General features: G+C 31.4%; 1 protein-coding gene across 1 annotated transcript; it reads left to right on the plus strand.

Moving 5' to 3' along the window:
* The first annotated feature begins 266 nt into the window (after positions 1 to 266).
* LOC133204575 (protein phosphatase PTC7 homolog) lies at positions 267 to 6199 on the plus strand. The gene is made up of 6 exons (XM_061340328.1): positions 267 to 551; positions 2988 to 3167; positions 4519 to 4717; positions 5260 to 5383; positions 5562 to 5697; positions 6003 to 6199. The coding sequence occupies exons 1-6, from the start codon at positions 329 to 331 to the stop codon at positions 6077 to 6079; spliced, it is 939 nt and encodes a 312-aa protein (XP_061196312.1). The 5' UTR covers positions 267 to 328; the 3' UTR covers positions 6080 to 6199.
* The last annotated feature ends 8558 nt before the right edge of the window (positions 6200 to 14757 follow it).

Raw genomic sequence — 14757 nt, forward strand, 5'->3', positions numbered from 1 at the left:
GTCTCGAACGCACTCATCACTCATGAAATGTGGAAGAGTCATTGCTCCTTGTTCTTGTAAACGATCAAAACCTCCTCTCGGATACAATTAACGTTTTTCCTCTGTTAAACAATTTTAGAAAAATAGTCCATAAGTATACACATTTACAAAATGTTTTTTAGGGCTAGGGACTTGCTTTATAGTGGATTACGTCCCTTTGGATGTGTTTTGCGTCACTAAATAAAGATGGAAGCCACCAGGACAGGACATCGCATTTGCTGGTGTTTTTCTCATAAAAACAATGGACATGGTGTGTTTTAAGACGAAATGAATTATTATTAGTATTGTCATGGCCTCAGGATTGCTGGGAAGACTCGCAGGGCTATCCAGAACGTTTTTTGCAGGACTTCACACGGAGTTGCAGTTGAAAACTCGACCCACGGAATCTTTACACTTGGTGACAGGATCATCAGGCTTTTCTAAGACAATTTCTCAATCTCCAACATTTAAACAATGGACTTATGGTGATGATGCATATTTTGTGGCCAAAAATAGAACCGCTGATGTTATAGGTACGGGATTTTACATCATGTCATTGAGATGTATACATTGACCTTTTCAGATTTTTGTGCATCCTTTGTCCATGGTGTCCTTGTATTTCATAACTGATCCTTTTGATATGAACGTATTTGGAAATGTTTGGGGTTAAATTTGATGTGTACAGAAAAACATAAATGTGAGAAAATATCAAGATTTTGGATGGTTGATGAAAAACAGCTGAATCCAATTGTTTATAAACATTCTCCCGAATTTTCTCCACACAGCCAACATTTGAATGTCATACACTGAATTATATTCATTTGAATTTGTGGAATTTCAGAATTTTTTATCAAGATGAATTCTAAGAATAGATCATCTAATTGTTCGAGTTTTAGCAATTTTGGAAAAATCTTTAATATATACTAGATCTATGTAGGTCTACAGTAAACCACTAAATGACCATAAGTGAGTCATAATTGCATTTTTTACATTGAATTTATATATTTCATTGAAAAACCAATTTTTATTAAAACCTATTTTGAGGTCAATTTAAGCTCAATATTTCTATGATTTTTTTCAGTGCATTATGCAGAATTGTTCTAATTAGACTAATTTTCTTGTCTTAAAATGCTAAACAAAATACACTAATCACAGTGAGAATAATTTATGAAATTGTCAAGATAAAATTTTCTAACCTCAAATTACTATGATTTCTTAACAAATTGGAGTTGTAAAATTTTTATTTCACATTTCACATGTGATATCACCTAAATGCCTATTGATAAATTTTTTTGAAAATTAGGTTAAGAAACTGCACAGAATTTCACATATATAAAGCATTGAATCATTATTTTTTGAAAGATGTATATAGTCTCGTAACTGCAACAGTGTGTGCAAACAAATTGAGTAACGCGCATTAGTGCATTATGAAAATTTGTTTGCACACACCGTTGCAGTTATGAGACTTTATCTTTCAAAAAATAATGATTCAATGCTTATATTTACATTTTTTAACTCCTTGCCTTGACTGCAAATCTGATTTATATTTCAAAATCCCTGTATTATCCTTTGGGTAAGTTACAATTAATGGAAGAGCCATTGCAACAGCCTCTGTTTAATGTGAGCATGAATTTTGATTTTCGCTTGCAATTCCATGGCGTTCGACGTTTGTGATGTCAAAATAAAATGCATACTTTAACCTTTTGACCCCCTGTCCGTGTTATAGTATTTTGAATGCCGTAGCTTTCCTAACACTTTATAAGCAAAGTACATGTGGAATGTAAATATTTTATGGTATTTTAGTCCTATAAAATGAACAACAAATAACACTGCAATAATATTTTAGAAAAATGCATTTTTAAATGAAATTATATAGTTGAAAAATAAGATTATATGACTCACTTATGGCCATGAGCCTATAACAACATAAGGCTATTCAACCTGAATCAGAGACATATTAAATAAAAGATTTACAACTGCCATTCACAGGTTTATTCACTATGTTACTGGCCCAGTATTATTCTTAAAATTACTCTCAGGACTTTAAATTTATGGTTTTATATTTTGATCAAAATTTAATTAATATTAATTCTGCTATATGTGGGTGTATGATAATTTGTACAGTTTTAAAACTATACATTGATTTATAAAAGCAAATAGATCCATTTTAAGTTTGATATTTTAATTAAAGCGGTCAATGATTGAAATATGGCTGACCATGGCTGGGTCACTTTTTTGCAGATTCCTCCTTTGTTTTTATATTAAATAAAAAAAACCTTACGAAAATATAACATTCTTAATAATTTTTTGATATGAACAAAAAGGTTTTACTTCATTATCCTTGTTAATATTAAAGGTTAATTGGATTTAAACAGTGCATCAGGTTTAGAAAAGAGCAATGAAAGGTAAAGTTTAACATGGTAATAACAGGCCCATCACAAATTGCGAGATTTCCTTGCAGTTAATCTCTGTTATTCATGTCCCTGCCCTGAATGGAACATAAAACTCAGCAGATTATGTCTAATTTATTTCAAGGGTGCTTTGATTAAGAAAGGATATCATGCTTCTCATCCCATGATGATTCACAATTTCTATTCATTGACAACTTATTTTTCTGTTGTTTTCTGTTCCATGTTTTTCATGTCACTAAATTGGTTTTTGGATATATTCTTCCATTCACATGACATAATATATTGTACACACAACATAATTTTATAAAACTTTTTTTTTCGGTCTATGTGATTATATATTTACAAATTTAGTACTTTGTTGCCTTGTTAACTGTTGAATGATCGAAAAGTAAAAGCTGGGAACCTTCTTCCTCAATTATTGTTGTATTATTAACTAACTATAAACTAAATAACTAACACACCTTAGATTCAGACAGCAGAATGCTTATACCTGGTATATTAAATTCATTTCTAGGTATGACTGTGTTTGTATGTATAAAATTTGATTTTTGCTTTTAGGGGTAGCTGATGGTGTCGGAGGATGGAGAAATTATGGGATAGATCCCTCTGCGTTCCCTAGATCTTTAATGGAAACCTGTGAAAGAATGGTGAGAGAAGGCAGATTTAATGCTCATGCTCCAGCCACTGTCATCGCTGCAAGTTACTATGAACTCCAGGAAATGAAAACACCACTAATAGGTATTGTTGTTTATAAGGAAAGCTTTTAAATTGCCTGTTTTTACCATGTTTACAGGAATTTGAACACCCATTATTCTCCCATTCAAAGAAAACTAGACATATCACTTTGTAGTTTAAAATTATTTAAGAACATATGGTTTGTTTTCTGTTGTGGAAGTCTTTTCCTTAATACATATCAGGACTGCTATTGTCTAAATACACTTTGAATGATTAAATTTTACAATGTTTGATACAATTGCCAAAAAAAAGTAAATTGAACCAAAAAAAAAATAACAAGAAAACTTTGATTAAAAAGTCTGAATTAAACCCCCTCCCCTTCAAATCTGATCCCTTACAGCCCCAAATTTGGTCAGTTTCATGCAACCAGATAAGAATTAAGACTTCACAAAAATACAGAGTTCTAAGCATTGATTATAATTATTGAGTATTTCAATGAATTTGTTGGTCCAGTTTATTAAAAATAGAATAAATGGTATCACTAAATTATTTTGAAAACAATGCTTATCCAATTTTTGCCTGATTTGAATGAAATATTCTCATTCAACATCATAGCTTCAAGCTGTCATTAATATAGGAGTTATAAATGCTACCAATTTCTGAACTACTGTACACAGAGAAATTTTCGCCCCCGTTTTATTTTTGCCTCTTTCACCCTTCTCACAGGTGGGCGAATTTAAAACGGGGCGAATTCAAAGAAGATAGTATAATTTCTTAAACAGAACTGCAATTGGGCGAATTTAAAATGGGGCAAAATTGTTTGCAAGTGTGAAAGGGCGAAAATAAGATTGGGCAAAAATAACCCTGTATACAGTAGTTAGATCAATTTTGTTTGAAAGATTTGAGGTGTCAAAGGTCAACTGTGTCATGGATCTCCCATCAATTTATCATACAGGTCAAATAATCCAATATTTTAAGTACTTTCACGCACTTTATATGAATAATTTATACAGATAAAATATAAACAATAAACTGTCTTTGTTTGTTTATATGGAGATGATCCAATGAATGGTTGCAATCATTGCAGAAAAAATAACATCACTTACACAGGTTATGTATTTTTTTCTGCAATATTGCATTTTTTTTTATCTCCATGTAAATATAAAAAGCAATATATTGTTTAAATGAAGGCACCAACAAAAAAAATTCATAAAATTTTATTACCTTTCATATCGAAACAAATTTCAAAGGTGAAATAACTGTAACAGTGACTGAGCATTTTTTTCCAAAGAGACTGTCAAAAACTCAGACTTTTAGAGTACAATTTCAATGAGACATTTCTGGTTTAATAATATGGTATGTCTGTTTCTTTATTTAAAATTACTTGCAAAGTTTTGAAAACTTTACAATGTAGGTAGCAGTACAGCTTGTATTGTGGCGCTGCATAAAAAGGAAAGACGAATATACACAGCTAATCTAGGAGATAGCGGGTTCCTCCTAATCAGAGATGACAAGGTTGTTCATCGCTCACAGGAGCAGCAGCATTACTTCAATACTCCCTTCCAGCTTGCAGTGGCCCCACCTAGCCAGGCGGGGCTTGTCTTGAGTGACAGGTGGGTGGGTGTAAACTGATCTACGAAAACTTAATCTGCAGCTAGAAAAAATAGGAGTTGTCAGTGTCACCAAAATGGGGTTTCAACCGTTTCATTTTAACACTCAATTTCTTCTTTTTGCATGAGACTTGAGGGTTTCATTTGTAAAACCATAGCTTCTGCAATAAAAGAAAAAAAAATATTTTTAGTGCCAAGTATTATTTTTTATCAAAAAAAAATGAGAGACTTGGTAATATAAAAGTAATGTCATTGGCCTTTTGGGTATGTCAGCAGTGCTACAAAGATTTCCATGAAGATTTTCTGAAAATGTACAAGGCTTTTGTGAGCTCAAAATTTTACTACAATACACAAAATTAAAAGTTTTGAAAATATGTTGAGGGCACCTTATGAAAATGAGGTGTTCCAGTGTAAGGTCATTTGTCATGAAAAGACAACTTTGTTTTCTTGAGCAGATTGGTCCATCTGCCTTTTATTTAGAATTTATTGTAATATCAATTTAATATAATATTGAAGTGTGTGTGTTTTTTTTTTTAAATTTCCAGCCCAGACATGGCAGAAAGTTCATCATTTGATGTAGAAGAAGGGGACATAATTTTACTAGGAACAGATGGTCTATTTGACAATATGAATGAAGACATGATTTTAGACTGCTTAAGTAAAATGAAGGTATGATTCACTGTTAAATCATAAAATCATTGTTTTGTCTCCTTTCACTGATAACTGGAAGAAAAAAAATTAATTTATCATACTTGGAAGTTTTGTTCAAAGTTGCTCAAGTTTACCATTAGCAACAAAGAGAAAAATGATCTGGAGCTGTGTATCAGGGTATTTGATTTCATTATAGGATCATAGAGACTCTGAAGTCAATGTTCAGCGGACGGCACATCATATAGCAGAGGAAGCGTATCAACTGTCATTTGATCAAGATTACTTGTCACCTTTTGCTTTGTCGGCACAGCAAAGAGGAATAGATCTCAAGGGTATGTTTTACTGCAGAGATTTTATTGCATCATTTGTATTATATATCTGATCTGTGTTATCACACCATCTTTGTTTTATAACTTAAGAGTCAAGTTAAAGTTTTTTGTCACATACAATTTAATGTATTCCTATTTTGCTGAAATGTATCCTTCAGAAATATTGATTGATTAAAATATTCATAATGCTAGGCCTGTTTTTCATGAAAGTAAAAACTCCAATATCATAGAGTTTAGTTCAGTTGATTGCAATTTAAATATGCGGGGAATACACAGTCCTATTTTAATTGAAAAGGTTACTTTTGCAGGAGGGAAACCAGATGACATCACCGTGTTACTAGCTCGTGTGTCGTCCTGTTCTAACGATCAGAATGTGGAAATATGAAATAATTCTTCACTGAATGTGAGACTGTGATTTTTTAGCTCTGATGGTCCAGATGAGCTTATGCATTGGTAAAGTGTTTTTTTTTCTGTTTGTCTGTATGTTGGTAGTCAGTTTTTGAAAATACAATTTTTGTTTGAATTGACAGAAACCTGTCACAAAACTTGATTATCTGTTATAGATACTTAATTCCATGCATCAAACTTTTATCATGTTGAATGATGTTGCCACTATTATTGAAAATAGAATGAAAAAAAATTCTGCTGAACACATTGTAATATTTTGTTCATTTAACAGAGTGTTTTTATTTTCATACAAAAATCATATAAAGGGAAATTTTATAAACCTCTGACACATGTTTTCTCCCATTGTTTTAATTTTAGAATTCTCAGAATCCTCTTGTTGAAAGCATTTCTTCTTTATCGTTTCCATGCTGAAGTTATTTTCCCCACCATATCATTTTATTCAGATCAACCATTTCATCATGAAATCTTTCAATCCACATTTCATTTTGCTAAAGGTGACAGAGAGCTACGTTCTGATATATTTGACTGTATAATATATGTACAGCTACATTTTTGCTGCAGATTATTTTCACTGTGTTCAACTGTGATTGAAGATGTGCTGCAATTATATTAACTTGATATACTTCTAAGGATAAATGTATGTAAGAAAAAAAAGGGCATATTCATAGCAGATAGAGAATGGATTTTGTTTCAAAAATCTAAAGAAAAGAAACTTGAGGGAATTGAAAATTTGTAGGTGGTACTCGGAAATTTTCACCAAATGCATTCAAAATGTTTTAAACTAGCCCTATTAAAGTTTTTTTTCTTCTTTTCAATGTTAGATTTAGACTTCTAAATTTATGCACCTATGAATAAGACACACAAGATGTAAACAATCATGAGTCATTTATAGTTTTCTTGTAATCTGAGTTGACAAGATTTAGGTAGTCATTTAGGTTTTGTCTTTTCTTTAAGCTTAGACATTACCTATATGATAATTGAGAGAACAAATATTTTACAGAATGAAAGTAGAAAAGTGATAGGTAAAAATTTAGTTGCATGCACTGATGATTTTTTTTATCAAGAATGGTGGTAATCACCAATAATACAAAATTCACTAATGACATAATGTATTATTTTAGTGGATGACTCTCCATCAATTAATGATGAATTCTAGGGTTGTCAGTGAGAAGCTTGTTTACGGTGTACTAGTCTCTAGGTCAGATAACAGAATACCGATATTGTTACCCTAGCTGTTACCCAGGAAAACATACATCTTAATTATTTACTTAATTTTTTTTAATATTAAAATGAATAATTAACAGACAAATCAAAGTTCCAAGTAGACATTAACAAGTAATTACTGGTACAATTAGAATTATGGCCTACTGTTCAAAAACTTAAAAGGGAAAGTTTTCACAGAAAATTAAAGTGCTTCAGGGATCCCACCACCCAAATTTAAATTTTGGAAATTTCTAAAATAATTAAAAAATTTACAAACAGATAATTGTACCAGGTGACTTATACATGTGGTTCAATAAAGTGAATTATTTATGTATACATACCCCTTTATTATAAAACAATAGAAAATGTATTTCTTTGTCTGTATGAAGACTGCAGTAAAAGGGATAAGTATCTGTATCCAATGTACTTATACAGCAGGCATAAAATGAAGAAGCCACTTTTTTTCTGATTGAGTAACAGGGTACTAACATTATAGGTACTGGTGATTGCCTGATTGGTTCCAAGATTTTCATAGATTTCTGATCAATTTGAGAACCCTATTAAATTTGTATCATTTTTTAATCATTGATTGATTGATGAAATAATACTCATTCTGAAGTTTACTATCAATATTGGATGATCTATTGCTTTCAATCAGTGACATGCTGTATTTTGTGTTATTAGTGGACATTGTAACATTGGTGATTTATAAATTACAACACAATTATATGTATATCAAAAATGCAAAGAAAGACACACGTTTGTGTTAAATTGTATATTTGGGGGAATTTAAATCATTTGTAATACATGTACATTGATAAATGAGCCATATCATAAACAAAGCCTCATCTATGTATGAATTGATATATATATGTATTATGTATGGAACTTAAGTGTGGCATTACCTGTGATTTTCATGTTTGGTTGCATGAAATCAGTGAGGGGAAGATGTGAATTATTGTTTTATTATTTTAAACATTAACATTTTTTTTTTGTTGACTTTATTCATAGCAAAATGTTTAAAAGCCTAGAATAGAATCAGAAGTTTTTGTTGCTGTTTTATGAAGGAAGGGAATCCATAACCAGGACAAAAATGCAGTTTGGATGCTACGAGTTGTGTCTACTTTTGTTAAAACAAAATGTATTTAGATATTCTGTTGTTTAGGATTGTGTTTTGTGTATGTTTCTGTGAAATGTTTTTTTTAAATGCCTTTTGTAATGCAGCATTTCTAATTTTGTACATGCATGCTCTTTTTTTTTTTCTTTTGGTTGTTCAGATCGAAGTATGTAGGTTTGGACAAGTATTACATATAGCTTTAATGTGGTAAAAGATATGAGAATTTTAAATAAGACTGAAAACTCTTGACAAAACAATCCTAGTCATCCTAAGGATTCCCCATTCTTCCATCTTTTCTCTTTGCAGTCTTTTTTTTAAAGAGATAAAAGTATCCATTCAAGACTTAAGAATATGCATCACCAGTAAATACGTATACATTGTACACTTAAAAAGTGTTAAATATAAAACCAACCTTTTAGAAGATCTTAATTTTTACCAAGAGACATATTTCTCAGTGTTTGGGATGCTAACTAGCTTGTTCTACAATGCCAAAATATTTTGTTTTCTATGAAAAGGCATTGACCTTGCCATCTTGGCATTATTATGATAGGTTGAAATTAATGCTTCTCTCGACTTGTCAATAACATTCAGTCTAGCATATATAATTAAATCAAGGAAGAAAAATTAATGGATACAAGGCAAAAAAGTTTTTTTTAAATGTCAGAAACTTTTCCATTAAATAATTGACTTGTAAGCTTTCTCTGCAGTACATGTATATTTATTGGTTTGCTGTGCACCACTTCAATATTGAAATATAAATTGATCATTGTCCAAGGCAAGTAGTCTATTTTGAGTTCATCATTTTTAATCATTGGTTATAGAATATGATTGAATAGCCTATTGATTGTAGCAATGTGTCAATGAAGCACATATTTATAAGTAAATAAACCACTGCCACAAAGTTACTTCGGAATGAAAATGTCAGATTTAATTTACATGAAAATTGTATATGAATATATTAAAAAAAAAAAAAAATAAAGAAAAGAGAAAAAAGTTAATATAGAGTGATCACCTGTTAAATATATATAATGATAATTAAAGTAATTAATGTATGATATTGAATTGCTTGCATAATAATAATTATTAAATGTTTCAAATATAGGTCCAATATTATATTTAAACAAGTGAGCTTGACATTTGTTGCATTGCTTCTCTTGTCAGAACTCTTCTTTAGAAGAAAACAGGAAGGGTAGGCCAAAGACTGAATGAGAGCAAGGAAGATTTCTGTAGCGGTATTGATTTTTTTTTCTGTGTTTTTGATTGTTCTCAACTGGACACTGCTTGTTTAAAACAAGTTTCTACAGAGAGTTGTTGCCAAATTTTGTAAAATGGTGACCTTGAAACATTTTAAATACCTAGTACACTTGGCAATCAAGTTTGTTGTTAAAAAGGTGCATAAAGTCGAGACCAGTACTGGTACTATACTACCCTTACCTCAGGTACAATGAAGAAGTAAAGAAAAAAACTATATACATAAGATAACCACCAAAACAATTGTTTCAAATTGTCTTTAAAATTATATAAACATGATAGAGATTATGAAAAGAACAGGGCAAGTGCATAGAAGTGAAATTTGTTCCAAAATAATTCCAAAAACAAAAAATAAGACAACATACCAAAAAAAATCAATGCATTGAATGTTCTGCATAATCTCTTAGTAAAAAAAAAAAAGGGGAACAATTTTCTGTTGAAAGGCCAGAAATGGTTAGGTGGAATGGTTTTACTTCAGCCATAGTTTGATGTTTACAACTAAAATCTGTATAGACATGTAGTTAATAAGTACAGTTCTTCAAAAACTTCAAAAGAGTATATACTAGATGAAAGGAGACAAGTCCTTAGTATTAGGATTAATCGTACCAAAAATACTTCCAAGAATTAAATATTTGATATAGTAATGCTTTGTGGTTCTCAAATTAATATATATATATATATATATATATATATATATATATATATATATATATATATATATATATATATATATATTATATAATTTTAGAATAGTTAACAAATTTAAAAACTGAGTTATGAAAATTTTATACATTCTCAAACCACGTACCGGGTATTTTTTCCGAACTTTGCGACTACTTGAAATTGATTTCTATGTTCCAACAATTGATGCAACTCAAAGTGGGCTATTTGTCACAAAAATGTGCATATGTATTGTAAAAATAGTATGATATGTGTATTTTATTTGTATAATCTGGTAGAACTGATACATTCCTGTACATATTGTATATATAAAGTATGAGAGTTTATTGAGGGACTACTGTACAAGTCTGAGGTCTGCTGTAGACTTTATATAAGGAACTGTGCATTTGTCAGGTTAACAACCATACATGTGCCATTGCATTATGCTTTTTTTTTTTACATGTAACTTAGAGATGATTAAATCATTCAATTGATCTTAATCTTACACATGGTTTTTTAATTTATTTGTAAGAGAATATGAATGTTTAAGTACAACTGCATGTATATGTGTGAGTTTTATTGTGTCAGTATGTTTTTGTTTTGTTTTCAGTTTGTATTTTATGGTATTAGCGCTTTCGAGACATTTTATATTAAACACTGCAGCGCTATACAATTAATGTATATAATGATGATAATTATAACCATTTCAAATATTTTACTTTGATATTTGTGATATTCTTAACAGTAAGAAATTGTACACATTATTTTGATTTGAGAATAATCAAGTTTTAAAATATTTTTTTCCACTTGATTTTGATAAAGAAATATCAATTGTCATCACAAATTGACTTGGCAGGTATGATTGAACCCAGTTGATGCCTTTCTATTCAAACCTGTGTATTTGATATACATTCAACTCACTCGCAAATTCAATGGATAAACACTGCTCTGTCATGTGAGTTTGTGACAAACAGTAATTGTAATGGCAAATGGAAACATTTAAAAAGATGATATGTAAAGTTTCTTCAGATATTATATAATCTTACTAGGAGGAAGTATTGTCCATTGTTTTATTCTGCTTACCTAAAAGAACTAGTCAAAACTTACTGTCTTATGAGGAAATAACAACTGTGTATTTGTCTCTATGTATGGTTGGAAAGTTACAAATAAATCCAGGAATTCTTTATCCACTTATTTATTTATCTTGGCTAAGAAAGAATTGATTTTTGTTGCGTTTAGGGCAAGAGTATTTTGTGTCACTTGACGCAAAGGATCATCAAAGGATGTTGAGTGCCTGTCCGTCTCTCTAATGTGGGTTGTGCATCGTCTTGTTGAAAAAAAAAATCTTTTTTTGCCAATGATCCAGTTTTGGAAAAATGCATCTTTAGGTAAAGGGGATTGAGTTTTTTTTCAATGTAAGGTCATATTGCAATCAGAAGGAGGAACAATATGAACTTGTATAAATGTGTTATGACAGGCATTTACAAAGGTATAGAATCACACATCGTGGGAAACCCACGACCAATCTTGCATAAGCGTATGTGAGATTAGTCGTGGGTTCCCGACGATGAGAATCACAGGGACAAAATAGAACTTATACATGTATAATTATATGTTTCCTTATTTGTTAAAGTTCTCTGTGAATAGCTATAGTAGAATACAAAAATCCCATTTCATCACCTTTCTAGGCCAGCCGTATTTTTTAGCTCAAGTGAGCTTTTCTGATCACTTGTTGTCCATTGTCCGTCCGTCTGTCAATTTTTCACATTTTCGACTTCTCAAGAACCACTGGGCCAATTTTAACCAAACTTGGTACAAAGTATCCTTGGGTGAAGGGGAGTTTAAATTGTTAAAATAAAGGGCCAAGTCTCCTTACAAGGGGAGACAATCAAGAAAAGACAAAAATAGGATGGGGTCATTAAAAAATCTTCTTCTTAGGAACCACTGGGCCAAAAAAGCTGAAACTTATGTGGAAGCATCCTGGGATAGTGTAAATTCTAAATTGTAAAAATCATGACCCCAGGGGTAGGACGGGTCACAGTAGGGAATCCAAGTTTTACATTGAAATATATAGGAAAAATCTTTAAAAATCTTCTTCAACAAGTTTTACATTGAAATATATAGGAAAAATCTTCTCAAGAACCACTGGACCAGAATAGCTGAAACTTATGTGGAAGCATCCTGGGGTAGTGTAGATTCTAAATTGTTCAAATCATGACCCCCGGGGGTAGGGCGGAGCCACAATAGGGAATCCAAGTTTTACATTGAAATATATAGGAAAAATCTTTAAAAATCTTCTTCTCAAGAACCACTGGACAAGAATAGCTGATACTTATGTGGAAGCATCCTGGGGTAGTGTAGATTCTAAATTGTTCAAATCATGACCCCCGGGGATAGGGCGGGGCCACAATAGGTATTACAAGGGGGAAATCTGGTAAAGAACAGCATGGCCAAAGTTACTCAGGTGAGCGATGTGGCCCATGGGCCTCTTCTTACTTCATGTTCTTTTTCATATCAACTTTTACCAACATCTGTTGGGTTAATTCAACACCGGGGGGGGGGGGGGGGGGTAGACAAAGTCTGTGGTCTTTTTAGGCAATAACAGCACTGAAGATTGCTCTTTTAACTTAATAGACAAAGAAAAATTAATGTACAGGCATCTGTATACATGTATACAGATAGCAGAATCTCATTTTGGTTCTGAAGGTGATGGGGCAATAATAAATACTGAAATAAAGCTAGAAAATAATGCGAGGGGGCTCAATGATATTGCAATTAAAAAGGGAAGGATTGAAAATTCCATACAAAATCTATAATGCAGAAGACTCTTCTCCCCCTCCCCAAACAACAACAACAGGGTCATGATAAGAGGTGTGCCAGCATTCTCGGGTAGTGGTGATTAATAACCCCACCCCCCGAAAATAGAGGTTTGCTCTATATGTATAAAAAAAATCTTTATAACAAAAACCATACATAGAAGTTTATAAATAAATATTTTATACACACCTGGAGCAAGTCCCTGTGCACCCTCCCACTACCACCATATATTACAATCACAACCCTCCATCCCCCACCCCATCATGTATTACAAGCCTAGAAAGAGCCTCAGGATATGAAATCATGTGTGCAAGTCAACTTCTCAGAAGTTGTTTGTGTGTTTCTCAATCACATTTTTATAATGGTAGTGCATATTATAACATCAGTGTATATAACGTACATGCAATTTTGTTCTATTTTGTTCTAAAGTTTCTTTTTCTGATTTTTAACTTTTTTTTTATTATGGTTATTTTTTCTACGATTTTTAAATCGTCAAAATAACGTATAGAATGTCTTTTTTACACTCATTTGCGATTTTAAATGCGTTGGTGCGATCATGCCAAAAATCCTTTCCAGTCTAGACAATAATAAATTTCACTGATGATTTTGCAATGCAACCAATGGCAACAGCTTTGAGGGATGGATCTTAAATTTTACAATTCAATTTGTTTATTTTAACAATTAACATGATTAAGGGCCCTCGAGGGAATTACAGAATATATGAAGATATCGTGCATTTTACACCTCACATGAAATTCAAAGAGTATATGAACGTACTATATTTAGCCCCCCCCCCTTTCCACACACACACACACACACACCCTCACACCCTCACACACACACACACACACACACAAAGGAAGTACCAATATACATGAAAAGGGCGAACACAAGAAGATTATGGAGCACAAGATTAATATATACATGTATTAAATATTTGTACCTATCTTCAAATATTTGTACCTATCTTCAAATGAATTGAAATGAATTGGAGATAGCTTTAATTCAATTATACCTATCTTTAATTCATTTGTAGGTAGGTACAATTGTGTTGAAGATAGGTATAACTAAATTGAAGATAGGTATAAATACTAAGAATTGAAGATAAGTATAATTGATATAAAGATAGGTGCAAATGAATTGAACCTAGTCTAGGTATAACTGATTTAAACCTATCTTCAAATCCTTTGAGGAGCTGTATTAATTGTACCTATCTTTAACTGAATTGTACCTCTTCAAATGGTTTAGAGATAGTATAATTCAATTGAACCTATATCTGTTATTAAATTACACCTATCTTTAATGGAATTAAAGATAGGTATAATTCCGTCGAACATATGTTCAATATTTAAATATAGGTTTATTTAATTACATCGCGACTTTAATTCATTTAAACCTATCTTTAATTCAATTATACCTATCTTAATTAATTTGAAAATATGTTCAATTATTTGAAGATATGTAAAATATATTTGAAGCTAGGTTCATGCAAATATTTGAATATATGTTAATGTGGCGTTCCATATATAGAAGATAGTACACGGAATTGGTTACTATGGTGGAGTAGAAGTGGTAAAATTTTTTGTTTTGTTTCGTTTGGGTCTTTC

This window comes from Saccostrea echinata, unplaced genomic scaffold (assembly GCF_033153115.1).
Source record: "Saccostrea echinata isolate AGI-Se365-2 ecotype Australia unplaced genomic scaffold, CSIRO_AGI_Sech_v1 ptg000054l, whole genome shotgun sequence".
NCBI lineage: Eukaryota > Metazoa > Mollusca > Bivalvia > Ostreida > Ostreidae > Saccostrea > Saccostrea echinata.